Source organism: Lontra canadensis, unplaced genomic scaffold (genome assembly GCF_010015895.1).
Source record: "Lontra canadensis isolate GAN:19392208 unplaced genomic scaffold, GSC_riverotter_1.0 scaffold23, whole genome shotgun sequence".
Lineage (NCBI taxonomy): Eukaryota > Metazoa > Chordata > Mammalia > Carnivora > Mustelidae > Lontra > Lontra canadensis.
Window position 1 is genome coordinate 13871488 of NW_022631017.1, and position 17194 is coordinate 13888681.

At 34.5% G+C, this 17194-nt stretch overlaps 1 protein-coding gene across 3 annotated transcripts in view; it reads right to left on the minus strand.

The window, feature by feature from the left end:
- Positions 1-17194, minus strand: part of CEP85L (centrosomal protein 85 like) — a 173018-nt gene that overhangs the window by 81434 nt on the left and 74390 nt on the right. For all 3 annotated transcript variants that reach the window (XM_032862395.1, XM_032862396.1, XM_032862397.1), the window contains exon 4: positions 769-890. In XM_032862395.1, the coding sequence (XP_032718286.1) occupies positions 769-890 (122 nt within the window). The remainder of the gene's footprint in view (positions 1-768; positions 891-17194) is intronic.

Here is a 17194-nt window from a genome sequence, read left to right on the forward strand (position 1 = left end):
AATGTCTACTACCTTATGCCATATAGGCATATGAAAATAAGCAATAACTAACATTAAGAAAAAAAATACCTCCTCAGATGATTTCCCCATTACCATGATACACAAGTTTAACTATCCCTAAAGTATACATAAATTATGTAGAACCAATATACATCAAGGATAATATAATTAAGTACTATTAACCTTTATTGCTCAAAATAATCAGAAGACTGTCTATTAAGTATAAAATTTTTTTTTTCGAAGCCTCAGTACTCAAAAATGCAAAATTTTTGGACTGTCCCCCAAAATTTCTAAAACATTTACCTGTAAGTCATTTAATTTTAAACATTCATGATGTTCATAGTTTTTGCATATTCAGATCTAACATACATTAGTTAAAGTATTAGGACTTTAAAGTAGTTTTCCAATTTGATAGTTCCCAAGTGTAAAACACAAAGATACACCTTGTATCTTTGATAATTCATTAGCATTGCAACTAACTTTCTACATGTATAAAGACATAAAGGAGTTTCCAAATGAGTTACTCTAATGTAAGCAGGAGGGTGGCAGAAAACAGAAAGATGGACCAACAGACCAACCCTGTTCTCACAGAGGTTCACAGAGGTTTGCAGAGGGGGGTGAGATGAGGGAGGGACAGACATGAGATATCACTGTATTTGTAAGATGATATTTCTTAAACTCTAAGTAGTGGATACAAAGGTATTTTTTCATAATCTACATTTCTGTATGCCTAAAATATTTAGTAATAAAAAAAAAAACCAGACTCACCGATCAATTACAATTTCTTTTTGCCTTAGCAGTCCTTCTTTTATTTTCAGCACTGATTCCCATTTACTGAAATCCTGATAGCCAGAAGGTGAATAACTTTGACGAGACAATCCAGTCAAAACCTGCACAAATATATTTATACTATTAGTATACTTAAAGTGTTTAAAAGGAATAGTTCAACAGTATCTAATACTTTCCCAATGATTTTCATTAAAAACAGAGAACTCTCCCTTTGATTTTTCTTTTTTTTAAAGACTATCTGAAATCATACTTGTGAATACAACATAACTTGGAAGAATTTCAAGGAAGTAAAGTAAAAGTACAAGTCTAATAACTGGTGACAATAGAATATTTAATCTGGTTTATTTTAACACTATAAATAAGATCTTATTCTCATTATCTTGTGGAAACTTTCAGGAAATGAGAGATTTAACACTCACTGCTTAAGGAAGAAATACAATAAGAAAATGTGCCATGGTTAGACTAGAAAAACATTATATGAAAGGTTTCCAAAGGAAATAAAATTTGGTACCTGTAGCATACAGACTTCAAATTGTCACCTATCACATCAGATTTATTTACATTAAACTTTCAAAAGCAAAAATACTTTCACAAAATAGTAAACATATTTATAGAAAACAGGACTTAAACAGGTATAATCTGGTTGGGTGATTACTGGCCTCCAGTATAAATTACATAATTTAGAAAAAATGTGCTTAGAATTTAAGAGAAATTTCAAATATTTAAGAGAAATCAACACTGATAAAAACCACTATGGCAGTTATCTTCAAATTCCTATGATTGAAACAAAAAAGAAAACCTTAATATACTAGTAGCCATAGTTTGAATTTTATCTCCTCAAAAAGGTATGTTCAAGTACTAACCCCTAAGTACCTCAAGATGTAACCTTTGGGAACAGGGTCTTTACAGACATTGTCAAGTTAAGATGGAAGTCACTGGGGTGGGCCCTAATCCAATATGACTGCTGTCCTATGTAAAGGTGAAATTTGAACACAAGTACACACAGAAGACTGTAAAGAGATACAGAGAGAACACCATCTGAAGACGAAAGCAGAGATAGCAGTGATGCATCTACACACCAAGCAACACAGAAGATTGCCAGGAAACCACTAGCAACTCTGCATGGAATAGAAGATTTTTCTTCACAGGCTTCAGAAGAAACCAACTGAGCCAACACCTTGATTTTGGACTTCTAACTTCCAGAACTGTGAGAAAATAAATTTCTGTTGTGTAAGCTACCCAAGTTTGTATCCTTTGTTATGGCAGCTGCAGGAAACTAATACAACTGGTAAATCCAATACCAAGGAATAAATCTAATACAAGGAATAAATTCCTTGGCAAGCTAAATAATCCCACAGAAACACTCCAAAGCAACTTTAGGAAAATTCAATGTGCAGTGATATTTTTATCCTTTGTTTTCCAAAGACGCTACTGGCAAGACTTACTTCCGAATAAACCACTAATTTTCTGACACCAACTAGTCCTAGATTAACTCTTTAAATTATTATTTTCAAGTAATACCAAGACAAGATGTTTCAGGCAGCAGACAGACAAAACAAGATGAACAGACTAGGAAGGACAGAAACCAGGAGATAACAGGATACATAGCTTTGTCATATGGGCAGATATTTGGAGTTTAAGTGACATAGGGTTACAAGGGGCAGGTTAGTCTGAATTTCATTCTTTCCTTTGCCTAACATACAACCCAGACTAATATTCAGCTATATGCCCTAGTAGAGATATATTAGTTGCTACAATACTAAAGTGTTTTTAATGTGGTTGCTAATTAGCTGTTGCCCAAACCCCTGGAAGGTTCTCCAATATCCAACAAATCAAGAGTTTTTGGCATTAAAAAGGGTTTTCAAGATGCTCCATCCATAAATGGCATCCTTTCTGATTACTTGGTTCCCTACGCTGCACTAGTCAACCCTCCAAAATGTTTCCATCTCAACCCTACCTACCAGCTTATAATTAATTAGTTGGCAGAACTAAACAGGTTTGAATCCTGGGCACTCCAACAAAAGAGCATGTTATCTTAAGTACCCCACTGTGTCCACTATGGCCTAAATAAGGTATTCACAAAATTTCATATCATCACAAGGGTTGAAAACATTTTTTTAAAGATTTTACTTATTTGAGAGAGAGAAAAAGAGAGACAGAGCATGAATGGAGGGGGAGGGGCAGAGAAAGAGAGGGAGAAACAGAATCCCCCCTAACCCGAGAGTCTGATACAGGGCTCGATCCCCAGGTCCGCAAGATCATGAACTTGAGCCAAAGGTAGATGCTTAACTGACTGAGCCACCCAGGCACCCCTGAAAATATTTTTGAAAATAACTGCTCTTAGGAGCTGAAAGAGGATTCAGCACCATAAATATTGCTGATTCTATGAGACAGTCTCTACTTACTGAAACTCCAAGTTATTTAATGACTATCAATTTAGTGGGTAAGTCACTTAATGAAATTTATTTTGTCAAGTTATAACTCAAGCATTTATTCATTAAAACTAGTAAAAGCTAAGCAAAATAAAAGACCATATCAACAATTTCAAAACTCAATGTAAGATTTGGAAATTATCAGAATGATTTGGTAAACCGTTTGTGCTAGAATTTATAATACCAAATATTTCCATTTATTTGGTGCCTAAAAGTGAATATACACACACACACACACACATATAATATATATACACACACACTGAGTTATCTATTGTCTCCTCTTCCAAAGATCTAAAAAAGGTTCCTCTATTTCTAAGTATCACGTATCAGGAATGACTGATACCATAATATCTGAAGCTATGTTTTACCTCCTATATCTTTTGCCTATTTCAATAAGACAAGTGCCCACAACTCAAAAAAGTCAAGAAAAACAACATCAATAAAAAGTGCCCAAGCAACACATGATGAACTTGTGAAGAAAACATTAACTTTTCTACTCTTCATAAGTCATCTGCTAAAGAATTTCCCCACATCAGACAACCTCTTAAGGAGAAGCCTTTTCTTGTTTTGAAACACTTGTTGGTATCAAGAAAGAGAGAGTAAAGTGGAAGAAAAGGAGGTTTTTCAAGAGAAAAGCAAATAATGATACCACTTGGGTGTATAGCACTGGAATCACTTGCAGAATGCACTGCTAAAGTACTTGCCAGATACTTCTATGAATATACATAAAACAAAATATGAAAATTTATTCATCTGATTTGTAGCTCCCTTGACCTACACCCTTTGGAAAACAAATCAAAATTGTGCTATGAAACTGAGCAAAGAGGAATAAAGAAAATGAGAAAAAGAAAGCCTTCCCCTGTAAATAAGATGCTCTAATATTTAAAAAAAAAAAAAAAAGTACTGAAAGTTAGTAAATACCAAAAATTCCCATCACAAGTAAAAATTTTTTTTGTAGTTTTGTATGGTGACAGATGGTAACTAGACATAGTGGTGATCATTTCACAGCATATACAAATACCAAATCATTGTGTTACACACCTAAAACTAGTATAATATTAACTGTTAATTATACCTTAATTTTTTTAAAAATGTAATATACAAAGAATTACCTAGATAAGTAGCATGGTAGTCTTCCTTATTAAATTTCAACCCTGATTCATAAAAACAGTTTAAAAAGGAGAACACAAAATCTGACACACAACCAAATACTGTAGGTGTAAAAGTAATTTTTAAATTTTTTTATAACTGCCCACCACTAAAAATGACAATTATAGACATTTTTTCATCTAAGGCTTTTATAATAAGGCCATATTATTATGTAATAAAGCTATATAAATAAAATTATAAAATGCAACTTGAAATAGATATTTAAGAGATTTTTTAAAAAAATTATATTATAAATTCTCAACTAGCAAAGCAGTGACCATACCTTTTTGACCTTGCACACAATATAAACAATGTTATACGACTAAAGAAGCACAGAAAGGGAACAATTGTGAAAACTTATTTTTATTAAAACTTACAGCAGTTCAGACTTTTGGTTTTCCTTTTTAAGATTTTATTTATTTGATAGAATGAGAGCAGGAGCAGGAGCGGGGGGCGGGGTGGGTGGTGGAAGCAGATTCCCTGCTTAGCAGGAAACCCTACATGATGAGACGGGACTGGCAGGGCTCAATTCTAGGATCCTAGGACCCCAGGATCATGACCTGAACCAAAGCTGGACACTTAACTGCCTGAGACACCCAGGTGTCCCATTTCAGAGGGTTATTCTTCAAAAACTGCCAATGTAATGTGTCAGCAAATGTTAACAGCTTCCTCCCCTTTATTTACAAAACAGGAACTATCCTCTCCTAATGACATATTTGATAAACTGAAGATAACTTAAGAAATCCTATTAGTATCAATTATCATTAGTTTCCAAGCATTGGACCCAAAAGCAGCTGGGATGAGGGTTTTCCCCCTGACAGTGACACAATAGGAACCATGAAAATATATAAACGCACACTTAATAGTTCTGGATAGCATTATCTTAGCTTTAGAACATTATTAACATATGCGCAAAAAGAAAGGTAGCCAAGTGAAATTGCCTTAAAACCTTCACAGTGAAAGTTATTGAAAAATCAAGCCCAAGATAAAAATTAATATTTTCTTTGTTTTACTGTGGATTGGGAGTTAATGTGGTTTGCGGACTACGCTTTTGCACAATACTGGCTAGCATGAACAAAGAGAAGCAGGAATGGCAGTATCATTCTTGGATGTCATAAAGTTCTAGCCAAAAAAGAATCCTTTAGATAAATTAAATAAAAATTTTAAAAGGAGAAAGTTTTATACTGGTAAAAAGCAACATTCACCAAGAAGATAAAACAGACACAATAAACCTCCTATGAAGAAAAACTATTAAAAAATAAATGGGTGCCTAGCTGGCTCAGTTGCAGGAATGTGTGACTCTTGATCTCAGGGTCATGAGTTCAAGCTCCATGCTGGGTGTAGAGCTTACTTAAATAAAAAAACCTTAAAAAAATGAACAAATGAATCTGCATCACAGTAAAGACTGTAGTATGTCTTTCTGAAATAGAGAAACTAGGTAGAGCAGAGATTGGCAAATCCAGTTCACCATCTTTTTTTTTGTATGCAAACTAAAAATGGTGTCAGTTCATATCTCTTCATCACTTTGGCACTATCTTATATCTGCAAATAACCCAGAGATAAAAGGCTAGATGAAGTAAATGGTGTACACCACGAATGCAGTAACAGAACGAAGGGTAGCAGAATATGCCACCCCAAATATGGCTGCAGGGATTCTGGACATGCAACCCCAAAATATGCCCCTTTGACACATTATTTTGAGCCACAGGCACTTGAAAAACAGCAAATGTTAGGAGAGGCTTTTTTTTTTTTTTTTAAGATTTTTATTTATTTATTTGACAGAGAGAGACAGCAAGAGAGGGAACACAAGCTGGGAGAGTGGGAGAGGGAGAAGCAGGCTTCCTGCCAAGCAGGGAGCCCGATGCGGGGCTCAATCCAGGACTCTGGGATCATGACTTGAGCCGAAGGCAGATGTCTAACGACTGAGCCACCCCAGCCCCCGGGGGGAGGCTTTCTCCAAACTCCATTTATCTGCCTAAAGGACCTCAACTGTCATAAATTCCCTCCCTGGAAATTTCATCAACAAGGGAGGACTGACATCACAGAAGAGGAGACTTGTAATCGATGCTGCACTCAGACAAACGTTCTCACAGACTATCATATCTCCCATCTATTCTTCTAAGGACCCATCTGTTTTTCCTAAAATTCATTTCCTCTCCCCTTAGAGGCCTACATCCTACTCCCCAACTTTCCCCATTAATATGATTTTTAATCCTGGATTGTAATCTGCCTCTTAAGGGGTTCCTCATTTTCCCCTGCTTATCTTCCATGTGTACATGAGGTACATGTTAATAAACTTGTTTTTCTCTTGTTCACCTGTCTTTTATTTTAACAGTCTCAGCCAAGAACTCAGAGTCAGAGGAAAATTTTTTTCCTCCCCCACATCCACCTACGAATTAATTCTTCAGAGTTGTTAATACTCTAGAACACAGAAGCCTTCTCTTAAGACAGAGGACAACCCCATTCCCTAATATGAGAAGAGGAAAAGATTTTATATAGTCCATTATAAACACATTTAGCCCATTAGCAATACATTTTTGAACCTATCTTTACCCCAAGTAGTCAGAAAACAAGAACTTCTATAAATCGTAACTGGTCATAAGAGTTTGTGGCAGTTATGTTATCGAGAGTAAAATACACATTTATATCATATTCTAGAAAACATAGGTACTCTTTTGAAAGAATCTGAATAAGATGCACTGAAGAGGTCTTTGAATCTTTCTAGGAAAAAAAATGTATCAAAATTCACATATCAATAAAATAGAAAATTACTGTTGTGATGCTGTTCTACTTAGGATTTCAAGTAGTCAGTCATGTTTCTACGTGACTATACCCAATATAAGTAATCAAGGAGACACAGGCAACTTAATATATAATTTGTACTTATAGCTTATGAATAATAATAAAACTTTAACTAGACATGAACATGAAATCTAAAGGATAATTATAAAGCCATGTAACTATGTGAGCTAATTTGAAGTATGGAACAGAAAGGATGTCATCAAAGTAACAAACATTTCAAAATCTGTGCAGGTAAAACAAGGACACTTTTTATAAGTAAACATTTTCCAGACATATTTGGGATTAGAACGTATTTTATATTCAAATCACCAAATTCAGGGAGAGAAGAGAATCCCTGTTTACATGTTTTCCTACAAATGTAGAAGATACACTGTTGCAATGGTGGTTTATAGAAGAATACAGTAGTTTACCACCAAAGAAGAATCATTACTCTTCTGCATCTACACCCCAACCATCCAGATTTATAGACCCTAACACACACACAGGCATCTCTTATTGTAAACTGCCAATTCTACTCTTATAATTGAATAGAGATAGCAGGCATCCACAATCCCAAATACATGCTACTTAGATGAGACCCAGATGCTGTGAAAAGTTGCCAAAATATGTCACTTAGTAGTCAAACATGCTTCTAAAATAAGCTTACTATATTGCAGCTGAAAATAGCTCAAAATTCTTTGGCCTCAGCCTGGACAAATACTGTTAAATTTAGATAATCTAGTGCTACCACACTTAACTGCAATACAGCCTCTGCAGTTCTTACAAGCTCGTTATCTCTCCTTCATTTGCCTTTGTTCCTTAGCTCATTCATCACTCACAACATGTCACATAACACAGCAAATCTCCTGTTTCCTGGAATGGTCTATCTGAAGCAATACTCTACAAGTGCTTTTTAGTAAAAGAATCATGATACTTCACCCAAAAGTAAATTCACAAAGCTCAGTAATGGAAAGCAAAAACAAAAACCAAACCAAACCAAACCAAAACAAAACAAAACAAAAAACTGTACAAATTATATAGAATTCAAAGAACATTTTATTTACCAAAAATAGGAAAAACATGGACTATACAATTACTAAAAGAACTGTGCTTTCAAGTAAAATTAGTATCTTACATATTATATTATTACTATGTGCGTTTATTTAAAAAATCTGTATCTTAAGCCCATGTATTTATTTATAGAGTGGATTACTACAAATTTTCTCTAACTAAATTTATACCAGAAGAGCGTATTTAAAAATATTCTATCTATAACCTCTTTCTAATGAACAATTATAAACTAAAGTCTACATCTTGACTTCTGAAACTTAAATTATAGAAGGAACTGTGTTTTATTTTTCTTTCTTTTTTTTTTTAAATTTCTTTTCAGTGTTCCAGAATTCATTGTTTATGCACCACACCCAGTGCTCCATGCAATACGTGCCCGTCATAATACCCACCACCAGGCTCACACAAACCCCCACGCCCCTCCCTCCAAAACCTGTTTGTTTCTCAGAGTCCACAGTCTCTCATGGTTTGTCTCCCCCTCCGATTTCCCCCAACTCACTTCTCCTCCCCATCTCCCCATGTTCTCCATGTTATTCCTTAGGCTCCACAAGTAAGTGAAACCATATGATTAATTGACTCTCTCTGCTTGACTTATTTCACTTAGCAGGAACTGTGTTTTAACTATCTCATTATTTCTTCAATTTGTCTTTATTATTAATTCTATAATGCTAGCTACCTTTACCATCCTAATCAGACTTACTGAAACAATAATGCAAATACATCAAGTTACTTAAAGGGTAAAAACTTGGAAAAAAAATTTAAAAACCTGTAAGAGACATACCTATATTTTATATCTTAAAAATATATGTGCATGAAAATAAAGAGAATCTTAAAAATATTACTTATTTCCACCTTGCTAAACCACTAAATTACTATTAAATTAACTCTTTTCTTTTGGAAGAAGGGAACTTTTCTTCTCAAAAATCAAACTGCTATGGATGCACAAAGTACAATCTTTGTTAGTATTTGCATGTTTTTTAAAAAATGCCAACAAAAGAATGATCCATGCATGAAACACAATCTCATCACAATCAAAATGCAAACATGAAGGGGGAAATGGTATATCCAAGACTGAGGAGCAAATCATTTTCCTTAAGCAAATCAATCAGAAGATTAAAAAAAAAAAAAAAATGAAGCTTAAGTCTTCAAATTTAATCATTAATTTTTACTTATAAACCAGTATAGTTTTATCCAAACCGTTTGTTTAATAATTTACTTTTTTAAAATTTAAGATGAAATATATTGACAGAAGACTTAAATAAACTTAATTTGTTAATTGTAATTAACAAACCTAATAGCTTCTACTGGTAGCCAAACTGGAGGGAAAAAAAATAATAAAGGGTATAACTGACAATTCATGAAAGGAGTATTATATGAAACAGAAATGGAGAGAATTCTATCAAAATGAAATATTTAACATAATGTGGATTTATCTGGGATCTTGCCCAAGGTTACAGATACCAAATGTACCACACAATAGAACCAGACCCTATGCAGAGCCATAACATAAGCACTAACATATTTCATTTATTTTAAAAAGCAGATTACCAAAATATGTTTTTTTCAAGTTATCATATTTTACTATCAAGAGATAAAAGAAAAACACATAATAATAAATGTGCTTTAGGACAAAAGCACTGTCTACATGATATTATTTTAAAAATGTATGAAAGAGGGGCACCTGGGTGGCTCAGTGGTTTAAGCCTTTGGCTCAGGTCATGATCCCAGGGTCCTGGGATCGAGCCCCGCATGGGGCTCTCTGCTCAGCAGGGAGCCTGTTTCCCTTCCTCTCTCTCTCTGCCTGCTTGTGATCTCTCTCTGTCAAATAAATAAATAAAAATCTTAAAAAAATAAAAATAAATAAATAAAAATGTATGAAAGCATTTTTTTAAAAGGACAAAAGTATTAATGATGGTTAGCTGGTGGGAAAAGAGGAAGAAGACTTTTACTTTATATCAGTTAGATTATTGACTTTGCTTACCATCCATATACTACTTTTTCTTTTCTAACAGTGCAGCTATGGGCCATTAAATGTTTTCTTTTTCAAAATGTTAAAAATACTATTTTTAAAAAAAATACATTTCAAAAAATATATATTTCAGGAGTCAACAATGGAAAATCTTCTCAGAGCAAAATTGTCGAGAAGAGATAGAGCATAAAACGTGAGTTAAGTTGATTGCTATTCAATTCAAACATCCCCTCACATAGTTCTCTAAAAAATACTAGAATTAGAAATGTTAGAAATTCTTTTTTTATCCTTGAAGTCTAGTTCAACACCTGGCCTACAGTACACAATCAGTAAAAAGAATATGAATAAAATACACTCCCTCAAGTATATTTCTCAGTCTTCACAAAAAATTCTAAATATTTCCAATGGCAGAAGCAGATATTGTAATTAGAGCATCATGATAGTAATTATGACAGTGACTCCTTTCCCAGTTTCGTCTGTATCATAAACCAGGCCTTATTTTTTTTATAATCCCTGGTACTCAGCACAAAACCTGACTGTCTTTGCTAAATCTTGAGCAATCTAAAAATTTACAATAACAAAAAGCTACCATCTCCCAAATTATCCTTACTTAAAATTTTATCATTTTCATAGCAACAATATACCTAATAGAAAGAAATGTAAACACTTTAAAGATTATAGTTCAAAGGTCAATTCACAAACTTAAATTTGAATAAAAATCTTACTTTTCTGCCCTTGGGGTCTAGCCTCATTTCTTTCAGACCCAGCAAATCTCTGAGTAATCCACGTAACTAATTTAACTTTAGTTTTCATTTTAGAGATAAATTTGAAAGACAGTCTTCAGGGCCATACTGTATTCTATGTTGGAGATGTGAAGTCTTAAAAGCACTTGGTGGTTCTCTAACATTTATTATACAGATTTATAATTGTATGAATATTAAATTTTTGATATTTATTTTTTCAAGCGAGATTTAAAAACACCAATATTTCTTCAAATGTCAACAATTCTTCAAATGTCTATGATCCCAACTAAGTAATAAACCTATAAAAATGAATATATTAGCAAGAGAGGCTAATGAACAACTGTGCCAAAATTATCCTCTTGATACCAATACTAGGGCTGTCCTGAAAACCACTCACCACACTTGATCAATTAACCTAAAGGCAAATGAAAACAGCAAATGATGAGATGTTCACATCCTTTTGTTGTGTTGCCTAAGCTTTTAATTTGGAGATGGGTTAAGGAAGAAGTACAGATTTACTGAGATGTATCAAAACCAATGTACAACGCACAGTACCTTAAACTGCAGATAAAAAGTTATAATGCCGGGAAACCTGGGTGATCAGCTGGCTAAGCATCTGTCTCTGGTTCAGGTCATGATCCCAGGGTCCTCAGGACGGAGTCCCACATCAGGATCACTGCTCAGCAGTTCCCCCTGCTTATGCTCGTTCATTCTCTCCCTCCCTCCCTCTCTCTCTCACAAATAAACAAAATCTTGGGGAAAAAAAAAAGTTACAATGCCTACATATTACGAAGTTAGGCTTATTAATCTTATCCACTGGGACACTTTACATCTCTTGCTTTATAGGTAAACATGAATTCCACATATCAAAATCCATTTTACATAACTTTTCCAAGAATGCATCTATGCTGAAAAATTAAGGATCAGTTGCATTTGCATTCTAACAATTTCAACACAGCTAAGTGTGTAACGAAGAAGAGAAGCTATTATATTTTAGGGGTTCTCACCTGAGGTAATGAAAGACTTGTCTTAAATGTTAATATTACCAATGCCTTTCTATGAAAGCTCAGACCTTAATTTAGGTAAGGATATCTCCCCCATCCTAGCGCAGAAGCACACAGTTTAAGAGGCCACCTGATCTAAACTAAAAGTGTTACTCCTTAGTTGCTAGAGTGGCCATTCATATCACTCTAAATGTTTACCAGTTCCGAGTCTAACCCTCACCACAAAATTCCTGTTCTTAGGTGACTTTCTCAAAGAAGTTCATCTAATTCAAAGGAAATTCTATCAACTAACTACCTAACTTTTAAATTATTATACTGGATTTCACACAAATCAAATTCATTTAAGAGTCTGGTCATCCTTGAATGAACTAATAGTTATAACAAGTTTACAGAGCCAAGAGACTGAAAAAGACAAAGAAATGTATCAGATTTATTTATAAAAAACATTCATCATCATGTTTCTGTGGTTTATAAAGGCAAAAATTATAAATCATTTAATAATAACAACAGGCTAATTCAATAAACTATGGCACATTTATATCCCAAAAATGACAGGTTCATTATAGTTTATAATATATATTTTAATATGTAATCACATCAAAAATGCCCAAACACATTAGTAAGTAAAAATTATTCCTCAATTAACAGGTATTGGTTTCTTATTTTAAGAGTTTTTTTTTTTTTAAATAAAAGATACAGAAAGGCAAGGACTTTTTTTTTAACCATACTGTTTACCTAGTGTTTAGAACCAGTAAACCTATAGTTTGACTAAAGGAATGAATTAGGAACCAAAATGTGAAATTTACATGTTTAATTATTTTAACAGAGCTAGCAAGATAAATGGCTTTTAAAAATAACTGCATTTTTGAAGCCACCTTGGTATAGTCATAGAACATTTAAGCCTCAAAGGTACATTAGAAATTAAGTCAACCTGCCTTCATTTTATTTATGAGAAAACCAGAGTTCAAGTTCCATAGCTCCTCAATAAGCCATGACCAACACATAGCTACTCCACAAACCAGTAGGTTACACACATACATCAAAATGTGAATAAGTTTTTAAAAAACCAAGCATATGTATGGGGTGCCTGGGTGGCTCAGTTGGTTAAGAGACCTGCCTTCAGTCATGATCCCAAGATCCTGGATCAGCCAGGCATCAGGCTCCCTGGTCAGGGAGTCTGCTTCTCCCTTTCCCCTCCCCCTGCTCACTCACTCTCTCAAATAAATAAAATCTTTTTAAAAAATCAAGAACAAGTAAAATCTCAAATTTTCAGAAGCAAACATTAGAGATAAATCGTTCATGTGAAACCCTGAAGGGTCTTTATTCTCACTTCTTCCTTCCTTCAACTTATCCTTTTAAGAGCTCACTTATAATAATGGTAAAATAATATTCTAAACATCCATTAAATTTAACTTCTAAGGGATAAGCGGTGCAAGGATTATAGAAAAAATATTCTCCAAAAAGTCTTTATTCATGAAGTTCATGGCAAAGAAAACAAATATACCTATAAAAAATATAAAGTTGCCTTCCAACTTGGGGTTTATCTGACTTACCTGAATTATAAGAGATATTTATTACTTATGCAATTTAAAATTAGAAACTAACAAAACAGGCTCCTTCCCACTCATTTTGAACAATGAAGTGTATTCAGAGGAACAAGAAAGGAAGAACAGTTCCCAGAAAGAAGAAATAACATACACAATGGCAGAGCTGCCAAATCCGTTATGGTAGGAATAGATGACAATGACAGATCAGTAAAGACCTTTGTATGAAATGCCGTAAGGTCTGGGCTTTTAACCTTGAGGGAGATGATGATACAAAGAACAGTTCTCAACATGTAAGTGATAGTCAATTTTGCACTTGAGAAGGCAACTTGGGTAACAGGGTAAGGGCTGAACGGGACAGGGTCAAGACAGACGGCAGAAAGACTAGTTACTAGGCTTCTATAAAAGTTTAGAGGAGAGCTGATGAAGCTATGGATAAGAGACTTTTGTTTGGTGATCTACATTTGATTTCTTAATGAATGGGACATCTGGTAGAATACAGAAACAAGAATGGGTCTCAAATTTCCATTTTGGATGACGAAATAAATGATGCCATCATAAAGACTGGGAATGCAAGGGGCTCAGGTGCTGGGATGCCAAGCACAAAGATAATGAGTTTAGTGGGTGACAGGGAGGCTGGAAATCATGGAATTGAATTAGAATCTTAACAATAATGGAATAGCATCATGGTTTATGGAGCTCTGACAGAAGTATCTAGAGGACTAAAGGTTGTTTTTGTTGTTATTAAATTTGTATTCTGGTGTAAGTGTATGTGTGTGTATCCCTTTCTTTTTTTAGCTCTGGTTCCGTCAGCTCCCTTTGTAAAAACATGCAGCTCTCTTAAGTCATATCATTCTTTATTATATGTGTTAATTTCATTCTTAATCCTGAATTTCCTTGTCCTCCTGATGTTATCTTGCACTAGTGGTTAACTTCCAAATGTTCAATGTTTCATTTACATATTACTTACGTACTGACAGACAAGTTCTTTGAAGCCTCCGGCCATGCTATAACATTTCTTTTCTACCACTCAGAGTGTGTTTCATCAACTTTTCAAAAATTGTGCAAACCTATGTGAGCCCTTAGCTTAAACTAACTGGCCCCTATTGATACCAAACTCCTCCCCATCACAAACTGGGAAATTCAATAAGGACTCAAGAGAGTCCATCAAGAGTTCAGATATTTAGGAAAAAATAAAATGTCTGAGCCTCCAAGTATCTGGCAAGTCAATTCGAAAAGTGAATCTACCTCCTCCAAATAACCATAAGGTTTGCAGGTTACTTCAGAATTGGTCTTTTTTTCCTACTAGATAATGTCTATTCGCTTTTCTACTGCCTTAGGTACTTCCTTATCCCTTCAGTCTAGCCCTACTATTCCCATCCTTTTTATTCCTTCTTAGATGTTTTCTCAATTAATCCTTCTATAGGTAGTTTTAAAATTCTCAAACTTTTAATAGAAAAGTATCCTCAAGAATTAGGCAAAATCTTTCTCCTGTTTGTCTAGCAGGTCTAAAAACCTAAAAAAATCTATCTTTGAAATGTGGTATGTATCACAAAAACTTACTCAAAGTGTGCATATTATGGTATTATTTTTGTACTGTATTATATTTTGCTTTAATTTCATCACCACTTAAACTAAATTTTTATTAAAATTAAAAACTTTATTAACCTCTAACACAGTATTCTACAAGTTGCAACTTAAATACTCTGTGCAAAAGATGACATACATCATGATTTCCTTTACATAAAGTTAACTAAAATAAAGAATACTTTTAAAAGACACATTAAAAATGTCACAAAATTCTATAAAAACAAACGTAAGAAAATGAACCCAAGGTTTAGAATAATCATTTGCTTGGGTGGGGAAAAGATGGGAAACATGGCAGGATCATGTGGTAAGATATAAATAATTATCAACACCCCATGTTTTGTTTTAGGGGGTAATCCTAAAGGTGCTTATAACTAGAATTAAAAAAATAACTATTATTAGAATAAAAGTTAAGTAACTACATATATAAAACAGGCCATACAATATTCAGTGGATATGAAGTACCAGAGATTGTTATGAATCCAAAGAGTAGAGAAAAAAGTTTAATTTTTAAAAGGCTCAATTTGGAAAGCAGGAGCTTATGGTGTGACTTTCCTCAGCTCTTACCCTCCAAATGTATTTTTAACAATGTTTCTTTTTTTAAGATTTTATTTACTTATTTGAGAGTGAAAGTGAGATATCACAAAAAGGGGGAGTGGCAGAGAAGAGGGAAAGGGAGGCAAAGAAGACAGAAAGGGAGAAGCAGGCTCCCAGCTGAGCAGGGAGCCCAATGCCGGGCTGGATCCCAGGACGCCGGGGATCATGACCTAAGCAAAAGGTAGACACTTAACCAACTGACCCACCCAGGCACCCCATTTTCAACAAATTTAAATAAGAAGAAAAATCATTTTCTGTTATTCTACTCTTATCACAAGAGTCTCAATCATTCACATCCTTCTCCTCCTCGTTGGCCCCCCATGAACTTTGAAATTGAGAAGAATTTTTTAATTGTCATTAACATTTTCTTCTTCAGGATCACTCATTCACTACCACCTTGCAATCTTCCCTCATTCCCTTTTTATTCACTTGTCCAATCATTCATTCAATCAGTACTTAAGAGTTATAATGAGTCAGGCTCTATACTAGGAAATAGTACCAGAGAAAGTAAATAGTGGTATAAATATGAGTTACTTGATCAGCTCTCAAGGAGCTTGTAGTCTAGTCTAAGCAGATACTACTAATAAACACAGTAAAAAGAGACAAATAATAGAGAAACAGGCAAAACTGGTACAAGGCAGGGAGGGCTGCACAGACGTAAACTGAAACAGCACTTTGCTGTTTTTTAAGGGGGAGGGAGGCTTAAAATAGAACGATAGCCTGTTCAGAGGGCCACAGGCAGCTGTAGAGGGCCAGAGTACAGGATACAAAGGAATGTGATAAGAGACAAAGCTAGAGGGCCTAAAAAAACAGAGGTCTGGATTATAGCTTGTTTGAAAACTTAGTCCCCCTCTTTCAGAAAGGGCTGTCCATTCAACTATAGAAACATCCTCTAACACAGGAATTCTTACCTTTTTTGTGCCATATGGCAGACTGGTGAAGCCTACTGATCCATTCTCAGAATGTTTGTATATGCATAAAATACAGAGGATTCCAAACAATTTTTATAGACACTCCACTCTTAAGATAGTATAGCATAAGTGTGGGCTGTGCACAGCTGCTTTCTTCTGGAACATGGTAAGGAAGGGGGAAAGTAAGTTCACAGTGGAAAATGATGACGACCCTACCCTTCAGCCAGGTGATCGAGGTTAGCAGCAGTGCTAAGTCATGTTGACCATACATACTCTTGATATGTAATGAAGGTACTTTACCTCTCTGGCAGTCTAACCATGACTGAAACATCTGGCAAATCACAACTGGGGAACATTCCACAAAATATCTGACCAATACTCTTTAAAATGGTGAAGGTCTCTCAAAAAAAGTAAAGTCTCAGATATTGTCAAAACCAAGGGGACCAGAGGAGACATGTCTAGTAAATGTAATCTAGTATATCCTGAATAGGATCCCAGGAAAGAAAAAGGACACTAGAGAAAACTGAGGAAAACTCAATAAAAAGTATATGGGCTTTAGTTAAAATAATGTAGCAACAATGGTGCAACTGTTTTGACAAACATACCCTACTAATGTA